The sequence below is a fragment of the Zea mays genome, chromosome 6, assembly GCF_902167145.1.
Source record: "Zea mays cultivar B73 chromosome 6, Zm-B73-REFERENCE-NAM-5.0, whole genome shotgun sequence".
Classification (NCBI taxonomy): Eukaryota; Viridiplantae; Streptophyta; class Magnoliopsida; order Poales; family Poaceae; genus Zea; species Zea mays.
In genome coordinates this window covers 174,186,232-174,204,037 of record NC_050101.1, presented here as the reverse complement: position 1 = coordinate 174,204,037, position 17,806 = coordinate 174,186,232, and the positions used below count along the sequence as shown (strand labels likewise).

Here is a 17,806-nt window from a genome sequence, read left to right as displayed (position 1 = left end):
ATTTAAACACTCACAAGCATATATTTTAATGAAGATTACTAAAATCTATTGGTGTCACATGACACCACGAAAATACCCTGGATCTGTCCCTGCATGTTATGGTGCTTTGGCAGTTCGTCGTGTGAGGTCGAACGAGAAGCTGATTGTAATCGAACTTGTGACAAACTCGGCAACGATGATATATGATTACTACAAGAAGTTTGTACCTTTTAAGGTTGCATTGAAAACAACTAAAAGACCTCGATCATCCGAAAGAGGGAAAAACACCAAATCGTGTTGAAGTGCCGTGGCTGCTTATTGGTGCAAATTCATGCAGCCCATGCACACACATCACAAATGTGAGATGATGTGACCCGCCAGCCACCCGCTGCCTTGTCAGCTCCAGGTGCGTCGTCGTAGGGAGACGGCGTGCCGCGTGCCGCGTGCTTAGTAAAATCTGATGACCCATGCCGGGTGGAACCATGTCTCGGACGGATAGGGTAATAAAAAAAATTGTCTAAGCGTGTCTGTTAGTCCTAGCAGCATGCATGTGACGTTGACAACAAAATTAATAAAGTGCAGAGTTTATTGCCAGCGGATCTACAATTCTAAAACCGGGCATGCCATCCGCTGATCTTAATTTTGTTTATACGGTCTCTGTCGATCGCAGATCGTGTTATTTGACGAGCTCTCGCAGTCAACGATCCAGAGTTTGTTGAAAGATACTGCTGGCCTTCTTCGTCTTACAAAATATAGTTCTAATTAACGACTATTTAGTCAAAATATCTAAAATTTGGCTAAATCAAACTCACTCCGTTCTAAATCACAACCCATTTAGTCAAGAAAATCTCATCCAGAACCGAAAGAAAATGGAAGAGTTAGTCTAATAGCAGTACACCGGATCTAGCGAGTCTCTTGCTTATGCCACTCACTCTCTACCCGCTCTATAGATCTCTCGGGTACTTACGGTAGCCTGGTATCATTATCCCATGCCAACAAAGATCTACGATATACTATAAAATATAACTGATTAAAAATACAATAATATTTATTTGTATCATAACAATAATAGTTACTTTATTATATAAAATTGATCAAACTTTGTATGTTTTTGACTCACCAAAAAAGGTCACAATGACTTACCCCTCTGTTCCAAATCAATATTTGTTTTAACATTATATTAGATTCATACAATAATTAGTATATGTGTCTAAATTTATTACATTTATTTGAATACGGTCATAAAAAGTAAGTGATAAAACAAACTCTATTGTGGGACCGAGAGAGTACACTTTAAAATAAAAAAGAATAGGAAAATATGTAATCGATACTTAACACTAAAATATATCTAATAAAGAATTTGGCAATACTTATTTATTTTGATAGCACAACAACACGAATTTGGTCAAAATCAGAGTAATTTGATTTGATACTATACTAAAATCACACCTTTTTCCCAGAATGAGGAGGGGAGTTTAAAATAAAGTCGCTTCCACGAGCAGAAGCACTAGAGAAAGGGGGTCTCTTGTTCTTCGGTTGCCCCCTCCACATCCCCAAAGGGCAAAGGGCGGGTGCCCCTCTCTGGTATACCGTCTTTATGGACTGGAAGCATCCAGTTTTAAACTGATGTGGTATCAAATATATAATTTTATGCTCCAATTTATAGAAACTAGATATTTAGTTTAAAAAAAAACCAAGAAGCTACTTTTCCTAGCTCGAATCGGTTTATAAAAACTGAGTTGGTTCAAAACAGCATTAACAAGTTTTTTTAATCATAAACCAGTTTGTGGAAACTAGAGAAAATTGGATTATTAAAAACTAGGTTGCTTCCAACCATGAAGTTAGTATAAAAAAACTAAGTTTCCTCGATTTTTTTTAAGAAATCAACAACTTCACTTTAGCTAAATATATAAAATATTAATATTTATACCGTGTAATCAGTAAGGGTCGATAATAAAAGACTTTTAAATATGAATAGTATAGGTATTTTATATAAATCTAGTTAACTGGAATAAAGTCTGGTTGGTCGAATACCAAAGCGATATTTATTTAAGGATCCCTGCCTAGCAGGGTAGCGCAGCGATCAGTTTAAGTAATGAATTCTAGTCTTTGTTTGCACCACCCACCCAGAGCCAGCTGCAGCAGAGTAGCCCCTGCTCTATGCATTGCATGACCAGATTGTAGGAGGAATGAGATATAATAATATACAACTTGGTCACGGTCAGTATGTCGCGATTTTGTCACGGCGTGCGTGGCGCGGGTGGTGACTGACTGGTGGCCTGGTGGGTGGGTGCTCTACCCACCACGAGTCCTCATCTCGTCCTGCCCGGGACCTGAATAGCCAGTTCGCTAGACGCTAGCAGCGTAAATCCACTGGACTACAGAACAACAAGCTGATTAAATGGGGAAAAAAAAGGAAACTATGGTCTGGGATATTAGGTGCTCCGCCAACATTTCTGGCCTTACCAGCTAGCTCTATCAAAGGAGGAGAGAAAACGAGCTCATGTAATAGGATTAGTAGTATTAAAAAAAAAAAAAGAGGATAGAACGGATACAAACACTACCAAAGTACCCACCCACACGCCGCATTCCACCCAGGTGGAGCCGTGGAGATTGGCTGGTACGCGCAGAAGCCAGTGGCCAGTGGGCCATGGCGTCCCAAATACAATGGCCGGGTCACTTGTGTGAATAATTGCAAGTATATAAAACTCTGTATGATCCAGCAAAAACCGAACTGATCCAACTATGTGTGGTCGTCGTTGCAGCATTAGCCGAGCCCGGGCCCGGCCAAACTGGTCCCCGCCGGCTTGTGTACGGAGAAAAGACGACGGTGACATTGATTACGTGCCGAGGAAGTGGGAACCACCCTAACGCTCGTTAAATTTATTCCCATGGATCCATCTGCAGATATGCTTTTGCTGGCAATAATAAATAAGCGGACAAAATAACGTGTCGGCCCTGAGTCGCGTCGAAGACTAGTACTTACAGTGCACAGTATGCCGAGCCGGGACGGGAGGGATCGCATCCGAAGGAACGCGCGCGGGCGGGAGAGAGCGAGAGAGATCGTCATATTCGCGGGCCCAACGCAACGCCCACGCAGGCACGGGCACTGATGCACCCCCCCCCCCTGTCCTCTTTCGGCGGCGGAGGCGGAGGCGGCGGCGGAGGCGGAGGCGTGTGCCACCCTCGCGCGCCGGGCGGGGCCACCGCGTGGCGACGCTGGCTCCCCGCGAGGAAAAGGGTGTCCTGCGCCGGCCCCGTCACGCGCGGCACGGGTCCCTCGCGTGTCTGCCGCACCAGCTGCTGCGCTTGGTGCTTGCTTCGCGGGTGGCGCACACGCCGTCACGTACGCGCACCGAGCAAAGCTGCCACCGGGCGCTCCGCGTCCTCCTGGGACCTGGGTGGCTGGGTCCAGCGCGCCATCCAGAGACGCCGGCGGAGTATGGTGTATGGGAGACGAGACGACGACTAGCTCGCTCGGCCGCAAGTTGGGCAAGCGAGATTCCAAGATTTCTGGCCCGTTTGCGGGCGGAGTATGCCCAACCCAACTATGGACAAGACCGAGGAAACAAGGCTCGTGGGCTCTTGTTCCCTGGTCTAGTTTGACACCTACAAAGGCCCATCTTGTGACACATAATGCGTACAGTACACTGTACACATAAGGAAAAAAATGGATCACTAGGCTAGTTTGGCAACATCATTTTCCCAATTGATTCTCATCTTTCCAAGAGAAATAAACTAATTTTTATTTAGAAAATAAAAATCTCTTAAAAAATAGTGTTGCCAAACTAACCCTTGGAAACTTAAATCTTCTCTGAGTTTTTTTATAGCTAAGGGGGAAATTAGCTTAATTTTCCAAGGGAATCCCGGAAGGAATTTAAAGCTATTTCCCCCCTTAATCTCCAAAATTTCTAGAGGGCAATTAAGTTTTCAAACAAGCCCTAAAATATAATTTTCTTAAGGCAACTAACCATAAAAAGTTTTAGGTTCTTAAAAATAGCATCCATAAGGTGCTCTGTTTATAGATTCTTACCATATCTGCTAAGCTACTGGGACATAATGAGCACAAGAAAACGAAGCCAGGAGCAGAGAGAGGAAGACACGATCACACCATGTCAATCAATTCTGAAGCAACTTTACGATCTCTTCTTTTGACGGGTCCCTATCGAAAGGCCAGATCTAGGTTTATCGGATGAGAGCTATCTGCATCACGAATGGTCCAACGCCCTATCGTGAACAGTCTGATACCTTAACACGGATGATCTAGATACCTTTACAGGCTGTTTGAAGGGACAAAGAGAGATTTACACCACAACAACAAGAGGCATCAGTCATGACATATTTCAGTCACGGATCTTATCCTATACTGTGGTACCGTGCACTCGTCAAGGTGCTCATTGGCTAGTACGGGGGGTTGTACTGTACCCATGCTATCCCACGGAGCGTGCACGGTGTCGGGCGAGCGCGGCGCGATGAGCGCGTCAGTCTTCTTCCCGAGCCCGTCACCCTGGATGCTCGTGAGGGCGTCCAACACCTCCTTGATCGGCGGCCGCGTCTCGCCGTTCTGCTGCAGGCACCGGAACGCCAGCTCGGCGACCAACGTCATCTGCTTCGTCGTCGCCTCGTCGGAGCCGTACCCGAGGCCGAGGTCCACCAGCTGCTCCAGCCGGCACTGCTGGATCTTGTTGATGGCCATGCCGGCCAGGTTGATGTCGCTGCGGCCGCGGGTCAGGTCCACGGCGGGCTTGGACGAGATGAGCTCCACGAGCACGACGCCGAAGCTGTACACGTCGCTCCTGTCCGTCAGCTGGTAGCACTGGTGGTACTCTGGATCCACGTACCTACGTACACGTGCCAGCAGGTGCCCACGATCAGGAATAAACACGAGCTTCGATCTTGCTGTCCATATATGTCGTCGATTGCATGCAGCCGCCAGCCAGGGCATCGTGAGTCCTGGCTTTATTAATTTATTTACCCCGGGGTGCCCTGTGGGGCGGTGGAGACGTGCGTGACGTCGAGCGGGAAGAGGCGGGACAGCCCGAAGTCGGCGACCTTGACGTGGAAGTCGGCGTCGAGGAGGATGTTGCTGGTCTTGACGTCGCGGTGCACGACGGGCGGCTCGACAGCTTGCAGGTACGCCAGCGCGGCGGCCGCCTCGACGGCGACGCCGAGGCGGAGCGGCCACGTGAGCGCGCGCTCCGCCGCGCGGTGGCCGTGCAGGTGGTCCGCCACCGTGCCGTTGGGCACGTACTCGTACACCAGAAGGAGCTCGCGGCTGCGGCTGGAGGTGCAGCCGTAGAACAGGACCAGGTTCGGGTGGCGCAGGCGGGAGAGGATGGCCGCCTCGTTCAGGAACTGCTCCACGTGCCGGCAGCTGTTGTTGTACAGGCGTTTCACGGCCACCACGCGCCCATCTCGGAGATGCCCTGACGACGAACACCACGCAATCCAACGTAAAATTACTTGTCAACAAACTGAAAACAGCCTATTAGGTAAGCTAATGGTGTTTTCATTCAGTGTGATGTGATGTATACCTTTGTACACGGTGCCGAATCCGCCATCGCCGATCTCCATTGCGCCACTGAAGCTGTCAGTTGCCTCCTCCAGTTCCTGGTATGTGAAGTGGTGCGTTTGCAGGCTGCGGACGCTGCCGGACTCCATGGCAGTGCTACCTCTGGAACGCGGCGTCCCGCCGGATGCAGTGGGCTCGAGGAACCTGGAGGACGAGGTCATCTTGTACTGCCTTCTCTTGCGGATGTACAAGCACGTCATGACCACAAGAAGCAAGAGCAAAACGCCGGCAGCTATGGAGCTCCCTGAAGTTGCAAATTTTGCAGATGGTGAGGACACTGTTCAGGAAATAACAGGACAGCAGGTGCACGGGCCGGGGGTTGGGATGCCAAGCCCACTTGCTTAATTTCTGCTAGGACGCTGGAGTCACTGACTATTACGCTGACAATCACCATTGTGCTTATATCATCTGAAATATATCTAAGATTCTTACAAAAAAAACCAGTCATCCCCACAACAAACTAAAGCAAAACAGGCAAAGACCATTGAATCATTGATGCAAGTGTCGCTAGCAGCAGAGTTTTTTTGTAAGAACAAAAATGAATCATTTAAACGATATTCGATCGAACGATGAACTATTTATAGATCATGCCTAGTTACCCATGCAAGATTATAGTATTACTGGTAGAACAGATAGAGGTTCATAATTTACCTATTGCAATCGCCTTTTTGTTCTTCTTAGTTCCTGCGAAATAAGTGGGGGGAAAAGTTACGAAACAGGGTGCAGACCAAGTACGGAGTATATCAGTAAACATCAGGTTTTCGTACCTTAAAAATAACATCAAGTTTTCCTAAGAAGAGATCATCACTACATAAACTCCCAAGGGGTCATGTTTAATTGCAATGCAATGTGGTTACAATTTTATCTCGTCCTCAGTAGCAGTTAGCTAGGTCCACTACTGCCACCATCTGCTGCTTTTGAACTAACTATTCAACAAATAGACAATAAACCTTCATTTTAGAAGAAACGTGTTAAGAAAACTATCGCGGTCCAGTTCTTCGCTCACATTTTTTAATCTTGTCATTGTTATCAATATTAATAGGAACGCCACTGTCATGGAGAAGAGGACGAGCAATTTGGATTTTGTTTCAGGAACGGACCAGGGTTATACATTTGAGGGTACTTAGTTTGACTTTGTGTCGTCAACTTAAATAACTCTGTGGTACCTACGAATCTTCAAGTCAACAATTGATTACGAGTCTAGTTGAAGTGTTAATATCAAGATGGAAATGTTTCCATAGACAAAGTAATGGACAAATTCAAGAGGAATTTGAAAATTTTACTGTCAGTTCAGGTATAGCGTAAAGCAATAGTAGATTGGGGCCATGTGAAGCATGCCAATGCGCACCTTGAGTCAAACATACGTCTACGGCCTGCTACCGCTATTCATATATATTGAGTTAAGTTGCTACGGGGAGCTTCAGTAGAGTCCATATATATTCAGGTCAGAACTACACCCATATACTACTCCAGATGACAAGAGCCAACCTGTCTCCATCTCCATCACACTCGTTTGCAGTTTTCTACACTAACCAACTACAGAGCAGCCTTGATATGGTGATAGAAACAAGAAACCTTGGCTTGCAAAGCTTGATTCTTTTGGAGGGACAAAAGTGTACCTGACGAACATGTTCCAAAGGATGTGCCATCAGGGCAGTAACAGGTATGATCAGTAGGGCTGCTGGAGTTATACCCACAGCGGCCTCCGGAATCCACACAGTCTCCACACCACGCCGCACCGGCCGTCCACCGCGCGGCGAACCCGCCGTTGATGGCATCCCCAAGGCCAAGGCCAGAGCTCCCAGCCGCAGCAGCCATGGAGGAGTTGTAAGGCACAACCAGAGTGGAGCTGCACGACCCCAGCACGTCCGGCGCCACCGTCCCGTTGTCCAGGCTATAGTAGGACGGGCCCCCGGACAGGCACGAGAGGACGTCGACCACCAACGGCAGCGACGGGGACGCGGCGCTGCAGTTGACGTACACCGTCAGGAACTGGTCGCGGTCGGTGTACGCGAACCTGGTGCCGTCGATGGTGGTGTTCCGGTACGGCTGCAGGCAGGCCTGCTGCGCCAGGCCCTGGTCGACGAGGGTGAGGAGGCGGTTCTCGTAGTCGACGCCGGTCACCTGGAACGCCCAGGCGCCGGCGGGAGCGTTCATGGTGATCGCGAGCCTGCTGCCGTTCGTGCAGGCCAGGCGGTACCCCGGGAACGAGCAGTAGTCCGGCCGGGCCACGCCCGTCACCGACAGCGGGTACCCGACGTCGAACTTGACTGGCCCGCAGCGGTACGGCGTCGGGGCGCAGTTGCTGTACCGGAAGTAGGCGCCGTCGTCGTCGGGCTGTGGCTGTGGCTGGTATTGGGGCAGTGATGCGAGGAGTAGGGCGACGAGGAGTGGTGGTAGAGCTAGATTCAGGTACTGCGTTCGCTCTGAATGAGCCATTGCAAATTTGCAATGCAAAGGGGGAGCTGGGGATGCCGCCGGCCGAGCAAAGACGCGCGGATCCTCAACCAGAGGTAGTAGACGCGGGGTGCTATACTTTTTAAGCTGGTGGTTTCTTGGTCCTTGGCTCCTTGCAGTGGTTATGGGCTGTTGGCACAGGTCAAGGTAGGATGGCTCATAGCGACGTACAGGCGGCGGCCAGTGCGTGACTCCGTCTGTTTCTTCGTTCTCTCCCTAGCTCGACGGCGGCTCCAAGCAAAAGAGACTCTCGGCAGTGCGCGCGAGGACAAGGTCAAAGACTTGAGGCTGCGCCTCTTGCGGATGGATGGTTGACGAACGAGATGATCATCCGCATCGGACTTTTGCTTCTCCCGGGTGGGATGGGACACCACGCGAGGTCAGAAGTGGCGACAGACAGCGTTTTCGACCACTGCGTCCTGTCGATCTCATGAACAACGGGACGGGTCGGCTGTGCTGTGCACCCTTGTTGGCTTGCTGCCCACCAGCTGCGACTAGGGTCAACTTCGCCGCACTGCGGTTGCGCTCCTCAGTTCTCACAGTGTAATGTATGAACCAGAGTAGTTTCTGTTTGCACTAATTTTACTGCCATGTCGAGCTCGGTGGCGGACGATGTCGTCGTGGCCATGGCTGATGGAGAAACCGTCCCCGTGGCCCGACGGAGCGGTTGCGGTGGGCGCGAGGAACGCGGCTGAGTCATCGTCGTCCATACATGAGGACCACATAGGGGTCTAAAACGTCTTCCGCGCGCGTGAAGCTTGCCCACAACCGGACACATCTACTTTGCTGAATGACTGAATTACTCAGCAAAAACTGAATTACTCAGCAAAACCTGGAAAATATTTGATAAAGTCTTTGCTGAGTGTGACGATCGGCAAAAAAATCTCGCTGAACTGTACATCGGCAACGACATCTTTGCAGAGTAATTTTTGTCGAACACTCGACAAAGAAAAGTCACAGTCCCGGCGCCAGGTGACAGCGTCGGAGACTTTGTCGAGCGTCGCTGTTCGCCGAATGTTTGACACTCGAGATGTCGTTGCGTAGTGTCTGTCTATGACGAGTGTCTTACTCTCAGTAAATGTGGTCGTTGGCGAGAGTGTTATTTCGCCGAGTGCCCGACAAAATGCATTCGGCAAAGCGTCGAGCACTCGGCAAAGAGCCGGATTCCAGTAGTGCATTCCCCTCGGGCAGCTTTGGACCATGCTGAGGCGGCCCACCTTAACCACCGCCACCCAGAACTCCTCTTCCCCAGCCCCGGCCAACCACCCGAAACTCCTCCGCAACGTCGACGCCGCTAGTCGTCCTCAGTTTCACTGTTTAGGATATGATTACTAGATTACAAGATGAGTTCTAGCTTGTTGTTGCTTTCAGTCGATTGTCTATGGATGTTGTCTATTCTTTAATTTATTGTGGTCGCTTAGTTATTTCTAATGACAAAACTATCGTATAACTTTAACCGATATGGTGAAGATTGAGTGCGTAATATAACAGTTATATTGATGTGTATTTTGAGCATCGTATTATGTGGTTCACTTATGCAATTGTTTATATTTATGTGAAATTTATCCAGGCACATATAGGTACATAGAAAGTATGCATTCAATTACTTGTTTAAAACTAAGTGTGACAAAAGTAGTATCAACTCTCCTATTTTAGTCTAGAGTAGTACTAGTTGTTATTAAGGATTGACTACTCACTTACTTATCTCACCCTTAAAGTTGGCTTCAAAAATTTTCCTATTATGTTACATGATTTTCTTTGTTCATACTTTAGAAAAAAAACTAATTATGCTTACAAAATGCTAATTGTGGTTAACACCATTATCTTCATGGTCACCAACATTGATCATCCTTTGGATGTGGACTTAGACATATCTCAATCACAACACTTAGAATAAATCCACTAGTTGTCTCAATTACCAAAACCATATATAGAGTTCTCAATATGCCACCAGGAACATGACAGGTCCTTTGAGTTCAAGGTGAAGAATGGGGGAAAAGAAGAAAGAGAAGACCAAAAGGCAAACAAGCAACCTCTCTAACACCTACACTTAAAATCTTGACAACAAGAACACTATACCATACTTATTGAAGAAAAAGAAAAATAACAAGGTGGTGGCTATCAAGATAAATAAGCAACCGACACAAGAGAGGCCAAACAAGTTAGGAGCATGGCATGTAACTCGCCTATAAATAAATTGATATCAAATTAGTTTTATTTGACCTATCTTATATGTGTGAAGTTTAAATTGTAGATGACTTACTCTAATACCATCTTCAAGTGATGTTCGTACTCATGTGGCATTATCCATCAAGGCATATCTCCTAAAAAAGTCGAAACTTGTATGCACACTTTTATGAGGTCTAAGGGGGTGTTTGGTTTCTAGGGACTAATTTTTAGTCCCTCCATTTTAGTTCCTAAATTACTAAATATAGAAACTAAAACTCTATTTTAGTTTTCCCTATTTAACAATTTATGAACTAAAATAGAATAAAGTGGAGGGACTAAAGTTTAGTCCCTATAAACCAAACATCCCTTAAGTCGGTATCTTTGATATAACACTACTATCAAGCTTACCATATACGTAGTAGTATCATTACAAAGAAAATAGTCCCTACACATAAGGAACATGCTTCAATTTTAAATGGTAATAAATCTAATTATATCTCTATATGTGGTATCCTAAAATAGATGTTATTATTATGTTATCTTTTAATTGGTGCCTTTTAACATGCTTTCTCTGTATATTTAGTAGATTAACCTCTTTGTGTATTAATTTATCGGTTATGTATATGCCTTGTCATACACCACATGTATACATACACTTAGTATATAGGTAAAGAAGCGAAGCATATTCTTAGAATAAAAGGAAAAGGCAGAGAAGTATATCCTTATAATATATTCTTAGAACAAAGTAGCCAACTTACTACCAAGGAATTAATTTGCGTGGATCCAAATAATTTACTATGCTACTTTCACTGTTTCCGAGTCCTATTTCTTTCATTCTTCAAATTTCGAGTCAAATCAAGCATACTGTATCTACGAGTAGAGCCAAATGATATTAATTCAGTCGAGTTGAGTTCAGTTCCTAATGGTAACTGCAATCTTACAGAATGCGTAGGCAAGCGACCCAACAGCCAACACATTCATTGCACAATACGCAAGATACATGTCCATATTACTCAGTCCCCTCACCATGATGATGCTACATCCTGCATTCAACAGTGACCCATCCATCCAGTCCACATATTACCCAAAGACATACTCGGACCTCAGTGAATAACAGGCTTCAGTGGGTGCGCCCTTAGCTTCGACATATCCAATCTTGAATCCAGCTCTTCATCAACCTCGCCCACAACGCTTCTAAATATTTCACATGATGAGGCCAAGAGGTTAGGAGCGGGACAAACGACTATTAGGTTCAGCTTCAGTTTGGCAGAATACTTAGGGCTTGTTTGGTTTCCTACCTAAGGTGCCACAATTTGCCTAACCTTAGGCGCTCAAATTTAAGAACTAAGCCTAGGCATAAAAGTTAAGCATATTGTGGCAGCTAAGGCAACAAACCAAACAGCCCTTTAGTATTTCTGAAAACGAGTGCATTATTGAACAACAGAAAATGGCCTTCAGAAGGAAGCAACAAAAACTCCAAAGGACACGGATGAAATATCTTACATGTTGTCACCCCTGATAATGTACAGACCAAGAACAAGTTGTTGGACTCCCTCCTGCAAGTCAATCATGTTTATCATAAGGATCCAAATGTGCTGCCAAATTCTCATGAACAGCAGAAATTAGAGAATATGATAGTGCCACATGCAGTACGCAAGTACACTAGAAGAATTTGCGCAACCACTTGGCGCTTGGTGTTTCATTTCAATCCAGTTGTGCAATCCATCGATTGAAAAGATAACTAGTTCACAGCACTATCAGAATCTAACATATCAATAGCCTACATACTGTTAATTCCATGATTACACTGCTGAACAGAGAGTCATCTAAAAATCATCCCACTAAGAACAAATGAGCAGAGTATTCAACAAGGGAGGGGGGGGGGGGGGGGGGAGGAGGTGGTGCCAAGAAAAAAAGTGGCTCACTGATTATCAGAACTATCAAAGGACAGATTGTAATGTATATACAAGCCAATGATTTCACAAGATCGAGAAGATGAAGAGCATTGTAAGACTATTCGACGACAAGACTAGGATTAGTGGCATCCAATTAAATCAAGTATTCTGGTGATAGGAATAGATTCATGGCATCCAATTAAACCCAATATTCTGGTGGTTTGGTATAGCTGTGTTTTTCAGGGAAATGGGTTTCAATTTTGCACGAAACAGCTAATTCGATGTGTTGTGAGTGTGTCACCACTCACCAACTATACCTAATCTCTAATGTCTGCCTGACAATCCATCGATTCACCCCAGCACACGGGTCGTCCGGACGCTTCGCCTCATCCCTGCGAAAAAAAAGAAGCCCTGCCAATCCCCTGATCCGTATATAATCTACACAGCCTGTCTTCACCCCTCTCTCCGCCTCCCTCACCTGCAATCTGCTCACACGCTTCAACAAGTGGACCCAGTCTATGCACCACGTCCCCTGACGCCCTGCCTCTACGCCATAACAGATGGGACCTGGCCCTCCCGCAGCCACGCCGTATGTCACCCCGGCCTTCTCCACCACCCCTCCCCAAACCAATCCACCCTGCCAAGTTCGACCTCATCAATGTCAGCGGCCCCTACCAACCTGCTTCTCCCTGGCAATCATATCATACAGGTAGATCATGAACCCTAGATGCCTAGAATTCAAGTCGCCACTCGGTCTCCATATGGACAGCGCGTCTCGATGTGATTTATTTACATAAATCACTTTCATTTTCATTTTTAGTAGGTAGTATGTTCCCTATTTGATCTTACCTCATCGATCACTGTCAATGTGTATGATCAACTGTAACCTTTTCGTTGTTTACATATGCATTTTCTTGTCGATTCCTTAGAACATTTGCTATTTAGGCTGTAGTTCATTAAAAACAACTAGTTTTGTTCTATACAGTCTGTCAAGGGTAGAACATTGATGTTGCTGCTAACTTTGTCTGAGCGTAATGTCGCAACTAGATGAATCTCATTTCAAGTAGCTAATTTGTTTCTGGTAACTATTGCTCTAAGCTTCCAAGGAGACCATTTACAGAGCATCAGCATGTTTTCCCTTTCATTAAGTTGGCTGCACTGCTATATCTGTGCTATACCTAACTCCCAACAACATAAGAATATATGATACACCTGAACAATAATAGTCGCAACAATTTACCAGGTTGTCTATTTTTCTTCTGACCTGATGTTATGACATTTTCTTATTTGTATCTAGCCTAACCTGTATTACTTTTTTCCATTCAGATGCTTGCCATGGTTATTAAAGCGGTAAAACGTTAAAACGTTATGAACCAACTTTTTAACATTTAAACGAATGTTGAAACGTCTTTTCAGACTTGACATAGAAATTCAAATATAGAATAAGTTCATACATAAGTTGAGTTCACAAACCTAATAGCATAAAAAGAAATAGATCAAGTTCAACAACACAAGTTCAACAACATAGTTTACAACTTTTATGCATGATCAGTGACCATCATCGAACTCATCAATATAAAGACCATGAGCATCCACTATGGCTGGTTGAGGAGAGCAGTGGCTGGGCTGCTGTGGGCGCAGTCAGCGGCTGGGCCGGCAGAGAGCAGCGGCTGGCTGAGGAGAGGAGAGAGGAGAGCGGCGGCTGGCTGTGGCTAAGGAGAGGAGAAAGGAGAGCAGAGCGGCAACCGGCGCAGAAGAGGAGGGCGGCGGCCGGCTGTGGCAGAGGAGAGGAGAGCAGAGCGGGTAGAACGTCCTCAGAACGTGTAAAGGCCTAGGACAGGTAGAACGTCTCAGAACGTGTAAAACGCCCTAAAACGCTATTTGGACGCTTAAACAACGTTTAAACGCTCGAAACAGACATTCTACGCCCTAAACCTAAAACGTTCGGACGTTTCAACTTTTAAACACGTTTTCTCGTTTAAGCGACGTTTTAATAACAATGATGCTTGCTGATTTTTTTAGCCTGTGGGTTACTACAGACAGTATTTTTAGCACAAAAGGGTTGACAGCCAGTACTTTGTTGGAGCCTATAGGTTAGACATAATTCCTTAACATGTTCGTAGTTGCTCTCATGTGTATCCTTAAAAAAGAATGTGAATATTACGTACATGCTCTTTGCCACATGTATTTATCCACGGTATATGGTTTCAGGAATTTTGATGCTGATGCCCTTTTTTATTTAGTTCCCCATATTTCTACTACAGTCGATTTTCTCTATTTCTCTGCACTTCGCAGGGACACGTTTTCGGTTTAAAATCTAGTTCAGTGCATGGTTATTAAAGCGATAAAACGTTAAACCGTTATGAACCACCTTTTTAGCATTTAAACGTTGATCCGTCTTTTCAGACTTGACATAGAACTTCAAATATAGAATAAGTTCGTACATAAGTTGAGTACTTGAGTTCACAAAACAAATAGCATAAAAGAAAACAGATCAAGTTCAACACAAGTTCAACCACACAAGTTCCAACTTGTATCTATGATCAAGTTACAACTTGTATCTATGATCAGTAACCATCATCCAATTCATCAATATCAAGATCTTTGCTATTATTATTTGAGCATGTGTGGCCTTTCATTCTTCTATTTTGCTATTATTATTTATGCAAAACAATGCAATGTAATAGTATTAAAAATGTTCATATTTAAAGAATAAAATAAGTCATACTAAACTCCCCTACCTCATCGCTCTTAAAGAATCAACTTAGTAATATAATAGCATTAACATACGTTCAGATTTAAATTATCGTGGTGCGAATCTGTTCCATTGCAACGCACAGGCACGGTCCTAGTAACAGAATTAAAATCAAAATAAAAGGTCAGAATCAATAGGGGAAGCTAAGCCAAAACTAACCTTTCTAGAATAGACCCTCTCATGGGACTCGTCGAGTATAATGTTGGTGGCCTGATCGAATCCCCTGAGCGTACCCTGCATCAACGAAACGAATTAATTAAATAATCACAAGCACCATATGGCACAACAGCAAGAGACTGGGGGGCCTTGCTTACCACGATGTTGCGGCCATCGTTGGTGATGACGGAGATGACCTCTGCAGAAGCAGGGGAGAGCATCAGAAAGAAGAAGAAAATAGGGAAGCGAAGAAATGGTATGGTTGGTTGATTTGGAGTACTGACGGTCGACGAGCGGCTCGAGCGCCGGACCGCCGGACGCCATCTGTACACTGCCGAGAGAGGGATTAGGGACCGCCGAAGCAGCAGGAGCCGCCTACTGGACTCCGATATCGAGCCCTCACCGTCGCCGGAGAGAGCTTGGTTTGGTCTCGGACGCCAAAACCCTAGCCTCTCCTCTTTTATGTTCTCCTTTCAGCTTGAACTAGGACTGCGCGTTCGGGTTCACCCAAATTTCGGGCTGAGCAATTAGAAACTCGGGTTTCTAGAAAAGAAAACGCACGAAAATAACCCGAAACCTCAAGGTATACCAGGAATGTTGGAACAGCTCACGGCTCACAGCTCGTCGCCACGTCGGGGGTAGGGAAGATGGCGGAGGAGGGACGCCAGTAGCCGGATCTGAACGGAGAAGGGAGAGGAAGCAGCGGCCGCCCGCCGCCGTCAGTTTCAGATGGTGTGGCGGCGTCCGGCAGGAGTCGTTCCTCTGGGGCTCGATTGCTCGAACTTGGGAATGCCTCTAGGGCTCTGCGTGCGTGGTGTGCCTGGTCCCGGTCCGGTCCGGCGCGGTGCGTGCTCGATGCAATAAGGCCTCTGCTTCTGCTCAAGCTCGACTGGGCCTGGCTCGCTCGGGTAGTCGGGTTTCAGAAGATGTCGCGCCAATGTTGGGCCAACGGGAGTCAAGGCCTTGGGCTGCGCGTGTGTGCTGGGCTGGAATATTTTAAGCTGACTAGCAGTACTTATTTATTTTAAAAATACATTCTGTAATGTATGTAACCATGTTTATTACATATTATTAATTTTATCAGTTTTTTAAATATATATTGTGACAAATTAAAAAGTATGACTTCTGTATTAGTGAGATTTGCATTTTTTCCGGAACAAAGAGAGTATTTAGAGGAAGAACCCTTTTAAACAGTCGGCAGCTAGTGCTAAAAAGCTGTGTCAAACAAGTTCTTAAAAAATACTTAAATACCCCATAATCAATACTGTATACACTCACGGTGTCAAAATGGTCGTTGCAATGATATGTGGTTCTCGCCCAAATCCATTCGGGGCTTGTCTCGTGCATCTGCTACATAGACAGTCTATATCTATACTTCGTGTGCAGCTATATTTAGAAATAATCAATACTTGTATACACTTATTTTTGTTTGCACATATATGAATCTTAGTGTTTAGAAATAAACAATAGTTATACTTAGTATATAACAATCGTAGCAAAGCATGAGTAATTGGCTAGTTCTAGTAATAAATACCTTTAGGATCTCGTAATTGCGTTAATTCTCTATGACTGATTGGTTGCCTAGGTTCACGACGTGATTTGACCGTGCACAAAGGCGTGATGTTTTTTAGGAAGAACACAAGTTCTTTATTATTGTTTTGAAGTGAAATTACAATCCCTGCTAGCTGCTTTCATAAGTCAATTGGGGAAGCAATCTAGCCAAAATAAAAACAGGAGGCAACTCTACAGCCTTACTTGCATAAAGGTGAGCTACCTCATCGCCCTCTCTATTAACGAAAGATACATCAAAGGATTTAAAAACCACTCTTCTCTCTATGATTTCTTGCCACAAACCTGCAAATAGCACTCCTTCTTCCCTCATCTGACCGGAAAAGAGCCACCAGGACAGAGTTGTCAACTTCTAAAATCATTTTTTCCATGCTAAGCAGCTAGGCTAGCATCACGCCATCACGAGCAGCCAAAGTTTCGCTGGTTAGCGCATCAGAAATGTGTTCATATAATTGTGTTGTTGTCGCCAAAAGGTGTGTTGGTTGGTTGTGTCTTCATGTGCAGCTTAGGTTGTTTTCCACCATTCGGGAAGGCCTGAGCCCGAGCGAGCTTCCCTGGCCGGCCGAGCCAGCGCGAGGCTGTCGTGCTTAAGGTAACAATGTACTCTAAATTTTACACTATAAAATGTAAGGATCGGATCTAGTTATGATTGGACCCTGTTTCTATTCATTTTCTGACTAAAAATAATTTAGGACCCTAGCAATTTGTGAAAACATTTAAATCATGATCCATTACCATCCATAGACGTGCTCGAGAACGGCAACCAAACATGCCCTACATGTACACATGTCACCTACAGGAGCTTTCTTGTCTATAATATTCAAACTTCAATCCCTACCAACTTCACTGATCGTTATTAGTTCACCCATAGTTTAGCAAGTATAATATGTGACTATAAGTTGGCTAAACGATGAGGTGGATGAGAAAAAAAGAGAAAGAGTAGAAGCGGACTGTAAACTTAAGGACGGCTTAGACACAAGAACCAAGTAGGTTTGTGAGTCAGAAAGGTGTGGTACTATATTAATAATACATAGTTAACTGCTATACAGGTGAGCTAAATGTTACCGTCAACAATCGACTTAGCTCTGATGGCCTAGTCCTTCCCGGTTCCCAACGGACTAAGGGGGTGTTTGAATGCACTAGAGTTAATAGTCAGTGTCTAAAATTAGTTTGAGACATCCAAACACTCTAGCAACTATTAGCTATTTTTAGTAAATCAGTTAATAGTTAGTTAGTTATTTGTTAGCTAGCTAA

At 45.3% G+C, this 17,806-nt stretch overlaps 2 protein-coding genes across 2 annotated transcripts; both read right to left on the bottom strand.

Moving 5' to 3' along the window:
* Positions 1-4,068: 4,068 nt before the first annotated feature.
* LOC103630691 (LEAF RUST 10 DISEASE-RESISTANCE LOCUS RECEPTOR-LIKE PROTEIN KINASE-like 1.2) lies at positions 4,069-8,387 on the bottom strand. The gene is made up of 5 exons (XM_020539642.3): positions 7,171-8,387; positions 6,203-6,235; positions 5,514-5,795; positions 4,955-5,405; positions 4,069-4,820 (listed from the first exon to the last, which is right to left on the bottom strand). Exons 1-5 carry the CDS (start codon positions 7,988-7,990, stop codon positions 4,307-4,309), a joined length of 2,100 nt encoding a protein of 699 aa, XP_020395231.1. The 5' UTR covers positions 7,991-8,387; the 3' UTR covers positions 4,069-4,306.
* A 2,497-nt stretch (positions 8,388-10,884) lies between these two features.
* Positions 10,885-15,815, bottom strand: LOC100284021 (uncharacterized). The gene is made up of 6 exons (NM_001156919.2): positions 15,573-15,815; positions 15,268-15,472; positions 15,142-15,182; positions 14,987-15,061; positions 11,681-11,733; positions 10,885-11,371 (listed from the first exon to the last, which is right to left on the bottom strand). The coding sequence occupies exons 2-6, from the start codon at positions 15,305-15,307 to the stop codon at positions 11,281-11,283; spliced, it is 300 nt and encodes a 99-aa protein (NP_001150391.1). The 5' UTR covers positions 15,308-15,472; positions 15,573-15,815; the 3' UTR covers positions 10,885-11,280.
* Between the last annotated feature and the right edge of the window lie 1,991 nt (positions 15,816-17,806).